Raw genomic sequence first — 13,402 nt, 5'->3', positions numbered from 1 at the left:
GACCTAGTATTCCATAAGACCCATCGAGCTTAGGGTGATTATAGTTATGGAGAAATCTTACCTTATGTTTTGTTGGATAAGGGTTATGATGGCTTAGCTTGGGCTCAGAGGCCTGACAAAAATGAAATAATTTATGCTTTGGTCACTAAATTACAATCCAAAGGTTAAGATTTTGGGAGTGAAAGATGGTAGAGCATTTGCTTGCTAATTACTCCACTAATTGGGAGCAGTATGTTTGTTTCTGTGCTAATTAGTTTAAAACTGGACTTCATGCCCTAGAATTAAGAAAAACTCTAAAGCTGAGATGAATCTCCTGCAGGGAAGCAGGGATTTAGAAGCACAGACTGCAAGGTTGGCCTCTCGCCCTCCCGTTTCTCTGCCTGCTTGAGAGGGTGGGACTGAGCGCTAAGGTGAAAAGCTTCTGTTCCATTTCGTTTCTCTCTTCATTTTCTGTTGTTTATTATTCTCTCATTCTCCCCTATTCATTATAGGGGAGGCTTCTGATAAATGTGTAGAATATTAGAAACTTGGTAATAAATATACACATTCAAAGCAGCAGTACGAAAAACAGAAAAAAAGGAAGCTACAGCAGTAAGCCTGAAAAATAAAACTCATCTTTATTCATTTGCTTAAAATGCTTAGGTTTAGTACTTTGGGGTGAATGACATAATGGGCTTCTGAGCTTGTCTTTTTAAAAATGTCTGCTGACCTTCCCTGAAATCTCACAAGCACTTATGTTGAGCAGCCAATTTGAGAACTCAACGAGACAGGCCAAGGTTTAAAAATCTGCCATTTATCATGACCTTAAACAAGGCCCTCACCTGGTTCTCCCTTCTACGGAGTGGCACAAAGGGTCCAAATCCTTTATGGTCTGAGAGGAGCCTGTTGAAATTGAGGATTGTATGGCACTACTACCTCTCTAACTATACAAAGTGCAAGTCATCATGCAGATTGGGTCCTAAGTAAAATAAATACAGCTGGCGGGGGAAATCACTGCCTTCATTCATTGGAGATGCACGGGGAAACTGCCTTTATCAAAGCCCTGCTCTGGGCAGTGAGGGGAAGGCCAGAGGTGGTCTGTGCTTTAAGGCGACTCACAATCAGTAGGGGAGGTAAGACACACAAGCCCATAACAAGAATGCCTGGGGATGTGACCATTTCCACAAAAGAAGCACAGACGAAAAGCTAAGGGCTTTCAAAGGCAGACTAATTTATGCCTGACTGCAGGGATTAGGGGCGGCTCCATGAGGTGCTTTGTAACATTTGGTGGTAAAGTTCTCCACACTCAAATCAATATATTTCAAACAATATTTCATGTCATAACGTTTTTTTCAATGAAAATAATTTGGTCAGTCCAGAATTTATTGAATCCAGATTATACATTTATGCACGGACACGTGTGCAAACACACAGACACTCACACATACTCTTAAGTAGATGTACTCTCCAAGGGAATCCTCGAGGAAATCCATGAGTCCATTACCAGGTATTTTCTGTTTCATTGTCATGGGCAGCTTATCCCAAGGGTAACTGGAACAAAGTGTTTAAAGGGAACATGAAGGCGATTAGGTGACAATGTAATGGCCTTAGTCCTGAGGAAGCCAGTCTTTTTGGATTGCCATTATCTTTCTCAAGTGAAGAGATATACTAGAGAGATTTTTGTGTTTTTTAATTTTTATTTTTCAGTTTGGAGATATACAGCTGATAAAATCATTAAATGAGGTAGGTTAAGGGGACACAACCTTGCACCCTCCATTTCTCCTTGAAGATGTATAAATACCTCAATGGAAAAATGGGCAAAGACATCAGTAAACAATTTCCAAGAGAAGAAATCTAAATGCCCCTAAACATGAAAAAAAAAAAATCCTTCAATGTCAAAGTGATCAAAATAACACAAATTAAGACAATTACAAAAAGGCAATTTTTCACTATCAGTACTAGTTTAAAACATGATCGTCATCATAACTGACAAAGCTCTGCTGAAAGAAACACCTCTGTTAACTGCTGGTGGGAGGACAAGTTGGTATAAACTTTCTGGTAAGAAATTTAATAATATTTTATAAAAAGCCATATGATTATACTGTTTGTTATTCCCTTTCTAGGAATCTTTTAAAAGACACATTTGAAGTATCAAACAGCTATTTATATCAGCAAAAGATTGGAAATAAATGAAACAACAATAGAATTATAATATAAATACATTATATTTGTGGCATTTTATGCCAAGGGTTACACAATTAAGTGATATGTTCAATGAAAAACAAGAAACACAACTAAATACATAGCTCAAATGTATAAACACATATATAAACCTGCACAAATAGGTATATTACACATATATACAAATGAAAAAAGTATCAAGAAATTTTTGGATTTAATGAAATATTAACAGTGTTTGTCTTTAGTCGAATCAATGTTTGTATTTTCCTTTTTCATATATTTCTAAAATGTCTGATTATTTTACAGGTAGCATTTATTTTAAAAATTACCTCTTGAGAGGATGGCTACTCCATTTTCTATGACATGATTATTACACATTGCATGCCTGTGTGAAAGTATCTCATGTACCCTATAAATATATACACCTAATATGTACCCATAAACATTTAAAAATATTTTAAAATTATATCTTACAATTATAATAGCTGCTATTCATTGAGCCCCCCTATGTGTTGTTAATATGTGAATGCCTACTATTTCCCTATTCTGAGCCTGAATTATACTTTGGACTTGCTAGGTTGACATAAAACCAAAAGTTACTAGTTGGGTTTCCAAATTTATTGGCTTAGGAATCAGATCCATCTCTAATACCCTCTCTATGCAATTATCAATTTTTAATTCTTATGTTGAGTTCTGTGTACTCAACCCTCCTCAGGAGATTTACCTCTAACTTTTGAACCAAGGAACAGCTTTTGCTACTTGGGTAGACTTGGATTTTTCCATCCGACCAACATGTGTTTTTACATGGGAAAGTTTCTCTTTGATTTCAGCTCTATGATGGACCACGGCGGATGGGACGCTACTGTGGAGTAGACCTGCCCCCTCCAGGGAGTACTACAAGCTCCAAGCTTCAAGTGCTGCTCCTTACAGATGGGGTTGGCCACCGTGAGAAAGGATTTCAGATGCAGTGGTTTGTTTACGGTAAGCCAGGTGCTGATCTCAGTTGTATTTGCAGTTGCTATTTGACCAAGAATTTTTTCTTTTTCAATTCCAAACTTAGAAACAATACCATGAACAAATAATGGAACCCTGGTAGTAATCTTATGCAAGGGTTTAAGAAATATACTTAGACATTGATGGAACTTGGAGAGTTAAGTCTGTTAGGATTAAGAGAGGAAGTGACATCAAAGTGGAAAGAATTTGGTTAATTGTAGGTGTAGTAATAAATTGCCTTAGATGAAGAAAGAAGCAGAATGAAGTTTCTAGGGATGAAGAGTTGAACCTGGGTATAGCAAGCTAACTGCAAGTTGGGGTGGGAGTATCTCAGCAATGGAATAGAATGAGACTTAAGGCTCACCTTGACGTTAAGCAGAGAAAGGGTAGGGATAGACTAGAAAGAATGAAAGTCAGTCAGACAGGGTTGGGGAAAAGGAAGGGGCAGGGTTGGCCTGAGAGGAGGAGAATTTGAGTTGCGATGCACAAAGCCAGGGGCATGTGTTGTAGTTGTCAAACAGGAAGGGTCACATCTGGATCCCACCTATGAATTGGTGGTTCAGGAAGCAGGTAGGGATCATCATTCCTTTGAAGATGAAAGGTCTTCCTTAACAAGAGATCTGAAATGTCTTCAAATCTCAGGTGGGCCAATCTGCAAGTGGAGAGCCCCTGAGCAGTGGTTACCAAAATGTGGTCCCCAAAATGTGGTCCCTAGAAAGCAGCATCAGCATTACCTGAAACCTGTTAGAAATTCGAATTCTTGGGCCCCATCCCAGGCCTACAGAATCACAAACTCTGAAGTGGAGCCCAATAATCTGTGTCTTAACTGGTCTCCCTGGTGATTAAAGTTTGGAAACTACTGAGAGGTGAAGCCGGCTGAGGTTCTAGGTCAGGTGGGGACTTGGAGAACTTTTCTGTCTAGCTAAGGGTTTGTAAATGCACCAATCAGCACTCTGTGTCTACCCAAAGGTTTGTAAATGCACCAATCAGCACTCTGTAAAAACCCACCAATCAGCGCTCTGTGTCTAGCTAAAGGTTTGTAAATGTACCAATCAGCAGTCTATAAAAACGGACCAATCAGTGCTCTGTAAAATGGACCAATCAGTGCTCTGTAAAAATGGACCAATCAGCAGGACGTGGGCGGGGCCAAATAAGGGAATAAAAGCTGGCCACCCTAGCCAGCAGCGGCAACCCACTTGGGTCCCCTTCCACACTGTGGAAGCTTTGTTCTTTCACTCTTCACAATAAGTCTTGCTGCTGCTCACTCTTTGGGTCCACACTACCTTAATGAGCTGTAGCACTCACTGCGAAGGTCTGCGGCTTCATTCCTGAAGTCAGCGAGACCATGAACCCACTGGAAAGAAAAAACTGCGGACCCATCTGAACAAACAAAATCCAGACACACCATCTTTAAGAACTATAACACTCACCACGAGGGTCTGCAGCTTCATTCTTGAAGTCAGCGAGACCAAGAACCCACCGGAAGGAATAAATTCCGGACACATTTTGGTGACCCACATGGGACAATCACCAAGCGGTGAGTACCACTGGACCCCTTTCGCTTGCTATTCTGTCCTATTTTTCCTTAGAATTTGGGGGCTAAATACCGGGCACCTGTCAGCCAGTTAAAAGTGACTAGCATGGCTGCCGGACTAAAGACACGGGTGTCAGGCTTTCTGGGAAAGGGCTCTCTAACAACCCCCAACTCTTTGGAGTTGGGAGCGTTGGTTGGCCTGGAACCAGCTTCTGCTTTTCTTGTACTTCTGGGCTGAACTGAGGGTTGACAGAGAGGAAAGCCATTCAGCTCCAGGGTCCCAACAACAAGTTGGTTGACCCTGCAGCCATGAGTGGAACTCTCAAAGTCATGTCACCCAGGCAAGACTTGCCCATCTATCCTATCTATCCTGACCCTTGCCTCCTGGGTCCTAATGCCTGTCAGACAAATTTCCTCTCGCCTCTCTTCTCCGAGGCTAGTCCTGCTTCTAAAAACCACTCCCTGTCTCTGGTGCTTTTCTAGTTTCTCCTGTAAGAATGATTTCTAATATAAACTCCAGGACTCTGTTATCTTCTTTAGGCACCTGGGCTCACCAATCAGAAAGACATAATTTTTGCCCAAAGCCCCATCATAGGGGGTACTATCTGGAATCTTAGGATCCCTCCTCAGACAAGCAGGCCTAACAAAAGCTATTCCTGAAGCTAGGATATGGGTAGCCTCAGAAATTGTATCTTTCCTATTCATATAAGTGAGGACAAAAGGCATCACTCTTCCAACTCTGGAGATCCCTTCCCTCCCTCAGGATATGGCCCTCTACTTCATTTTTGGGGCATAACATCTTTATACGATGCAGGTAAGGTCCCAGTACTAACAAGAGAATGCTTAGGACTCTAACAGGTTTTCGAGAATGTGTCAGTAAGAGCCACTAAATCCAATTTTTCTTGGTCCTCCTTGTGGTCTAGGAGGACAGGAAAGGGTGCAGGTTTTGGAGAATACATTGGTAAGGGCCACTAAATCTGACCTTCCTCAGTCCTCCTTGTGGTCTAGGAGGAAAACTAGTGTTTCTGCTGCTGCATCGGTGAGTGCAACTATTCCGATCAGCAGGGTCCAGGGACTGTTGTGGGTTCTTGGGCACAGGGAGAAACAAAACAAACCAAAACCATGGGCAGTTTTGTCTTTCAGATGGGAAACACTCAGGCATCAACAGGCTCACCCTTGAAATGCATCCTAAGCCATTGGGACCAATTTGGCCTGCAAACCCTGAAAAACAGGAAGCTCATTTTTTTCTGCACTATGGCCTGGTCCCGATATTCTCTCTCTGATGGGGAAAAATGGCCACCTGAGGGAAGTATAAATTATAATACTGTCCTGCAGCTTGGCCTTTTCTGTAAGACGGAAGGCAAATGGAGCAAAATACCTTATGTCCAAGCTTTCTTTTCATTGAAGGTGAATACACAACTATGCAAAGCTTGCAATTTACATCCCACAGGAGGACCTTTCAGCTTACCCCCATATCCTAGCCTCCCTATAGCTCCTCTCCCTATTAATGATAAGCCTCCTCTAATCTCCCCTGCCCAGAAGGAAATAAGCAAAGAAATCTCCAAGGGACCACAAAAACCCCCGGGATATCGGTTATGTCCCCTTCAAGATGTAGGGGGAGGAGAATTTGGCCCAACCCAGGTATATGTCCCCTTCTCCCTCTCTGATTTAAAGCAGATCAAGGCAGACCTGGGGAAGTTTTCAGATGATCCTGATAGGTACATAGATGTCCTACAGGGTCTAGGGCAAACCTTTGATCTCACTTGAAGAGATGTCGTGCTATTGTTAGATCAAACCCTGGCCTTTAATGAAAAGAATGCGCCTTTAGCTGCAGCCCAAGAGTTTGGAGATACCTGGTATCTTAGTGAAGTAAATGATAGAATGACAGCCAAAGAAAGGGACAAATTCCCTACTGGTCAAAAAGCCTTCCCCAGTATGGATCCCCACTGGGACCTCAACTCAGATTATGGGGACTGGAGTCATAAATATCCAATGACCTGTGTTCTAGAAGGACTAAGGAGAATTAGGAAAAGGCCCATGAATTATTCAGTGATGTCCACCATAACTCAGGGAAAGGAAGAAAATCCTTCTGCCTTCCTTGAGTGGCTATGGGAGGCCTTAAGAAAATATACTCCCCTGTCACCTGACTCACTCAAGGGTCAATTGATCCTAAAAGATAAGTTTATTACCCAATCAGCTGCAGATATCAGGAGAAAGCTCCAAAAGTGAGCCCCGGGCCCTGAACAAAAGCTGGAGGCGTTATTAAATGTGGCAACCTTGGTGTTCTATAATAGGGACCAAGAGGAACAGACCCAAAAGGAAAAGCGAGATCAGAGAAAGGCCACGGCCTTAGTCATGGCCCTCAGACAAACAAACCTTGGTGGTTCAGAAAGGACAAAAAATGGAGCAGGCCTATCACCTGGGAGGGCTTGTTATCAGTGTGGTTTACAAGGACACTTTAAAAAAGATCGTCCAGTGAGAAACAAGCCACCCCGTCGTCCATGTCCACTATGCTGAGGCAATCACTGGAAGGCACACTGCCCCAGAATGCAATGGTTCTCTGGGCCAGAAGCCCCCAACCAGATGATCCAACAACAGGACTGAGGGTGCCTGGGGCAAGTGCCAGCTCATGTTATCACCCTCACTGAGCCCCGGGTACATTTAACCATTGAGGGCCAGGAAATTGACTTCCTCCTGGACACTAGCATGGCCTTCTCAGTGTTAATCTCTTGTCCTGGACGACTGTCCTCAAGGTCCGTTACCAATCCAAGGAATCCTGGGACATCCTGTAACAAGGTATTTCTCCTACCTCCTCAGTCATAATTGGGAGACTTTGCTCTTTTCACATGCCTTCTTGTTGTGCCTGAAAGTCCCACACCCTTATTAGGGAGGGATATATTAGCCAAAGCTGGAGCTATTATCTACATGAATATGGGGAACAAGTTACCCATTTGTTGTCCCCTTCTTGAAGAGGGAATCAACCCTGAAGTCTGGGCACTGGAAGGACAATTTGGAAGGGCAAAAACTGCCCACCAAGTCCAAATCAGGCTAAAAGACCCCACCACTTTTCCTTATCAAAGGCAATATCCCTTAAGGCCTGAAGCTCATAAAGGATTATAGGATATTGTTAAATATTTAAAAGCTCAAGGCTTAGTAAAGAAATGCAGCAGTCCCTGCAACACCCCAATTCTAGGAGTCCAAAAATCAAACGGTCATTGGAGACTAGTGCAGGATCTTGGACTCATCAATGAGGTGGTGGTTCCTCTGTGTCCAGTTGTACCGAACCCCTGTACCCTGCTCTCTCAAATGCCAAGGGAGGCAGATTGGCTTGCTGTTCTGGACCTCAAGGATGCCTTCTTCTGTATTCCCCTGCACTCTGACTCCCAGTTTCTCTTTGCCTTTGAGGATCCCACAGACCACACGTCCCAACTTACATGAACAGTTGTGCCCCAAGGGTTTAGGGATAGCCCTCGTCTGTTTGCTCAGGCACTGGCCCAAGATCTGGGTAACTTCTCAAGTCCAGGCACTCTGGTCCTTCAATATGTGGATGATTTACTTTTGGCTACCAGTTTGGAAGCCTCATCCCATCAGGCTACTCTAGATCTCTTGAAATTTCTAGCTAATCAAGGGTGTAAGGCATCTAGGTCGAAGGCCCAGCTTTGCCTACAGCTGGTCAAATATCTAGGCCTAATCTTAGCCAGAGGGACCAGGGCCCTCAGCAAGGAACGAAAACAGCCTGCACTGGCTTATGCTCAGCCTAAGATGTTAAAACAATTGCGGGGGTTCTTTGGAATCACCGGCTTTTGCCGACTGTGGATCCCCAGATACATGGAGATAGCCATGCCCCTCTATACACTAATCAAGGAGACCCCGAGGGCAAATACTCATCTAGTAGAATGGGAACCGGGGGCAGAAACAGCCTTCAAAACCTTAAAGCAGGCCCTAGTACAAGCTCCAGCTTTCAGCCTTCCCACAGGACAAAACTTTTCTTTATACATCACAGAGAGAGCAGGAATAGCTCTTGGGGTCCTTAGACTCATGGGACAACCCCACAACCAGTGGCATACCTAAGTAAGAAAATTGATATAGTAGCAATAGTCAGAGGCTATCAAAATAATACAAGGAAAGGATCTCACTGTCTGGACTACTCATGATGTAAATGGCATACTAGGTGCCAAAGGAAGTTTATGGCTATCAGACAACTGCCTACTTAGATACCAGGTGCTACTCCTTGAGGGACCAGTGCTTCAGATACATACATGCACAGCCCTCAACCCTGCCACTTTTCTCCGAGAGGATGGGGAACCAATTGAGCATGACTGCCAACAAATTATAGTCCAGATTTATGCCACCTGAGATGATCTCTTAGAAGTCCCCTTAGCTAATCCTGACCTTAACCTATATACTGATGAAAGTTCATTTGTGGAAAATGGGATACGAAGGGCAAGTTGTGCCATAGTTAGTGATGTAACCATACTGAAGTAAGCCTCTTCCCCCAGGGACCAGCAACTAGTTAGCAGAACTAGTGGCACTTACTCGAGCCTTAGAACTGGGAAAGGGAAAAAGAATAAATATGTACACAGATAGCAAGTATGCTTATCTAATCCTACATGCCCATGCTGCAATATGGAAAGAAAGGGAGTTCCTAACCTCTGGGGGAACCCCAATTAAATACCACAAGGAAATCATGGAGTTATTGCACTCAGTGCCAAAACCCAAGGAGGTGGCAGTCTTACACTGCCGAAGCCATCAAAAAGGGGAAGGAGAGGGGAGAACAGCAGCATAAGTGGCTGGCAGAGGAAGGGAAAGACCAGCAGAAAGGAAAGAGAGAAAGAAACAGAAAGTCAGACAGAGAGACAGAGAGAGGAAGAGACAAAGGGAGTCAGAGAGAAAGTCAGAGAAAGAAAGAAATAGAAGAAGACAGAGAGGAAGAGAAAGAAGGATAGAAAGTCAAAGAGAGTGAGAGAGAGGAAGAGACAGAGAGACAGAGAAAGAGGAAGATAGGAAGTCAAAAGAAGGAGACAGAGAGGAAGAGACAGAGAGACAGAAAGTCAGAGAGAGACAGAGAGGAAGAGACAGACAAAGTCAGAGAAGGAAAGAGAGGAAGAGACAAAGGAATCAAAGAGAGAGAAAGAGATAGAAGTAGTAAAGAAAAAACAATGTACCCTATTCCTTTAAAAGCCAGGGTAAATTTAAAACCTATAATTGATAATTGAAGGTCTTCTCTGTAACCCTATAACACTCCAATACCACCTTGTTGTCAGTGTAAACAAGGGCATAGCCCAAAAGCACTGAGGCCACTGACAACCTGTAGCCTTCCTATCAAAAATCCTTAAGCCAGCAGGTTTCCTAACAGGGGATCTAAATCTTAATTACCATACAAAGGTCCCACCAGACATAGGAGGAACTCCCTTCAGGACAGGATATAGATGGTTCCTCCCAGGTGATTAAGGAAAAAGACACAATGGGTATTCAGGAAACTCTTATAGAAGCAGAGTTAGGAAAATTGCCTAATAATTGGTCTGCTCAAACGTGCAAGTTGTTTGCACTCAGCCAAATCTTAAAGTACTTACAGAATCAGGAAGGAGCCATCTATACCAATTCTAAGTTAATATGGATGGAGTGAGGTTTTATTAATAGCAAAGAAAAATTAAAATCCCAAACTTACAAGGTTTTCTACTAAAGTAGTTTGCTAAGTGTAACATGCATTATCCTACTACCACACACTCTCAAAGCATTTCTCAGACAGTTTGCAAGAAATAACAAAATCTGTCCAGTAAGGATAGTAACTACAATCCCAAATAGACTCTTTGGCAGCAGTGACTTTCCAAAACCGCTGAGGCCTAGACCCTCCTCACCGCTGAGAAAGGAGGACTTTGCACCTTCCTAGGGAAAGAGTGTTGCTTTTACACTAACCAGTCAGGGATAGTATGAGATGCCACCCAGCATTTACAGGAAAAGACTTCTGATATCAGACAATGCCTTCCAAACTCTTATACCAACCTCTGGAGTTGGGCAACATGGCTTCTCCCCTTTCTAGGTCCCATGGCAGCCATCTTGCTATTACTTGCCTTCGGGCCCTGTATTTTTAACCTCCTTGTCAAATTTGTTTCCTCTAGAATCAAGGCCATCAAGCTACAGATGGTCTTACAAATGGAACCCCAAATGAGCTCAACTAACAACTTCTATCGAGGACCCCTGGACTGACCCACTGGCCCTTTCACTGGCCTAAAGAGTTCCCCTCTGGAGGACACTGCAACTGCAGGGCCCCTTCTTTGCCCCTATCCAGCAGGAAGTATCTAGAGTGGTCATCACCCAATTCCCAGCAGCAGCTGGGGTGTCCTGTTTAGAGGAGGGATTGATAGGTGAAGCTAGCTGAGCCTCTGGGTCAGGTGGGGACTTGGAAAACTTTTCTGTCTAGCTAAAGGTTTGTAAATGCACCAATCAGTGCTCTGTGTCTAGCTAAAGGTTTGTAAATGCACCAATCAGCACTTTGTAAAAACACACCAATCAGCGCTGTGTCTAACTAAAGGTTTGTAAACGCACCGATCAGCACTCTGTAAAAATGGACCAATCAGCACTCTGTAAAATGGACCAATCAGTGCTCTGTAAAATGGACCAATCAGCAGGACGTGGGTGGGGCCAAATAAGGGAATAAAAGCTGGCCACCCGAGCTAGCAGCGGCAACCCGCTCGGGTCCCCTTCCACGCTGTGGAAGCTTTGTTCTCTCACTCTTCACAATAAATCTTGCTGCTGCTCACTCTTTGGGTTCACACTACCTTTATGAGCTGTAACACTCATGGAGAAGGTCTGCGGCTTCATTCCTGAAGTCAGCAAGACCACAAACCCACCGGGAGGAACAAACAACTCCGCACTACCTTTAAGAGCCGTAACACTCATGGTGAAGGTCTGCAGCTTCACTCCTAAAATCAGCGAGACCACGAACCCACTGGAAGGAAGAAACTGTGGACACATCTGAACATCTGAGCAAACTCTAGACACACCATCTTTAAGAACTGTAACACTCACTGCGAGGGTCTGTGGCTTCATTCTTGAAGTCAGTGAGACCAAGAACCCACCGGAAGGAATAAATTCTGGACACACTACTGTCTTAGAGTGATCTAGCCCTGGAACATGTAGTCCTTGTGGGTCTCATAGCAGTAGTTCTCAACCACGATGCTAGAGCTCATTGGTGTATTTCAATCAACTGGAAAGAGAAGTGGAGTTCTAAGATTATACCAGGAATCAAGCATAGACATCTAAGCTGTGGCCCTGCTGTCAAAATCAGGGCTGAGCTCTAGCTGAGCACACATGAATTTGTGCAGTGGTTGACTCTTAACATTGTTCACATTCTGGTGCACTCATTGTATGAATGTCAGAGCTACGTATAACTGAATAGCCCTATTATACACTTAGGAGTGCTAGGCGTTCTGAGATTATAAACTGGGCTCTGAGTGTATGTCTGTTAAAATATGTGTGGGGCTTTCAGTATTTAAAAATAGTCAGTAGTCATCCACAGAGCTACTTGCAGCTTGAAGCATGCATTATGAATTCCCAAAGTAAATGAGTTGTGATAATTAAGCTTGTAGAAGTTCTGGACCTTCCTCTTCATCAAGTGAGTAGATATTTATTTATTTATTTATTTATTTATTTATTTATTTATTGAGATAGGATCTTGCTCTGTCATCCAAACTGGAGTGCAGTGATCTGATCATAGCTCACTGGAGACTTGAGCTCTGAGGCTTAAGTGATTCTCTCACCTCAGCCTCTTGAGTAGCTGAGACCACAGGTGTGTACCACCGCACCTGGCATTTTTTTTTCTATTTTTAGTAGAGTTGAGGTCTTGCTGTGTTGCCCAGTCTGATCTTGAACTTCTGAGCTCAAGCAATCCTCCTGCCTTGGCCTCCCAAAGTGCTGGGATTACATGTGTGAGCCACTGCACCTGGCCCAAGTGGGTAGATTCAACCTAAGTCAACTCATTGATCCATTAAATGCTGGAATTGGATTGATTCATCTCTATAATACAGATAATCTGTGGTATTCCATGATTCTGAAACACATGATTCTAACTAGAGACAGTGTGAAAAGAGACAGAAAGGACAGGAGAATCCTGGGAAATGGCCCAGATTTTCAAGGGCTGGGGCATTCTCCAGAGCATACGTGCTACCCAGATGCTCCTGTGCCCACGAACCCTGGGGATCTTGTTGGATAGAGAATGGGGTCTGGGGCAAGGCCCATGAATCTGCATTTCTAACGAGCTCCCGGGTAATGCTGCTGGTGCTGCTCTGTGGACCGCTCTGAGGAACAAGGTGAGAGCAAGTGTTGAGACTGGAGAAATGAGATGGTAGAAAGACAGTATCCCTAGAGACTGGAGAATCTTTCTGAGATGTTGAAAGGGCACATTGTACTGTTTGTTTTAATGACAGTAGGATAATAGCAAGATCTAAAGCAGAGAGAACTTTCCCCAGGGACAGAAGTGTAGAAGGTAAGAAATGTTAACCAGGAAGCCTGGGTTCAGGGCCCTGGAGAGTGTTCTCAGTCCTAGATGCACCATTGGAATTGCCTGGGAGTTTTAAAAAGTGCCCATGCCTGGGTTCCAATATCCAGAGATATGATTCAGTTGGTCTGCAGTGGGGCCCTGACTATTGCTAATTTCTAAATGCTCCTTAAGTGATTCATCCATATAGTCAGGATGGAGAGTTTGGGGGGGCAGTG

The 13,402-nt window shown here is 43.6% G+C and overlaps 1 protein-coding gene across 2 annotated transcripts in view; it reads left to right on the top strand.

The window, feature by feature from the left end:
- The window catches only part of CUBN (cubilin), a 307,275-nt gene that overhangs the window by 109,351 nt on the left and 184,522 nt on the right, over nt 1-13,402 (top strand). For both annotated transcript variants that reach the window (XM_054522000.1, XM_024254068.2), the window contains one exon: nt 2,991-3,141. In XM_054522000.1, coding sequence (XP_054377975.1) covers nt 2,991-3,141 — 151 coding nt within the window. The remainder of the gene's footprint in view (nt 1-2,990; nt 3,142-13,402) is intronic.

Source organism: Pongo abelii, chromosome 8 (assembly GCF_028885655.2).
Source record: "Pongo abelii isolate AG06213 chromosome 8, NHGRI_mPonAbe1-v2.0_pri, whole genome shotgun sequence".
NCBI classification, from domain to species: Eukaryota; Metazoa; Chordata; class Mammalia; order Primates; family Hominidae; genus Pongo; species Pongo abelii.
Note: the sequence above shows the minus strand (reverse complement) of the source record. Positions and strands in the feature narration are given on the sequence as shown.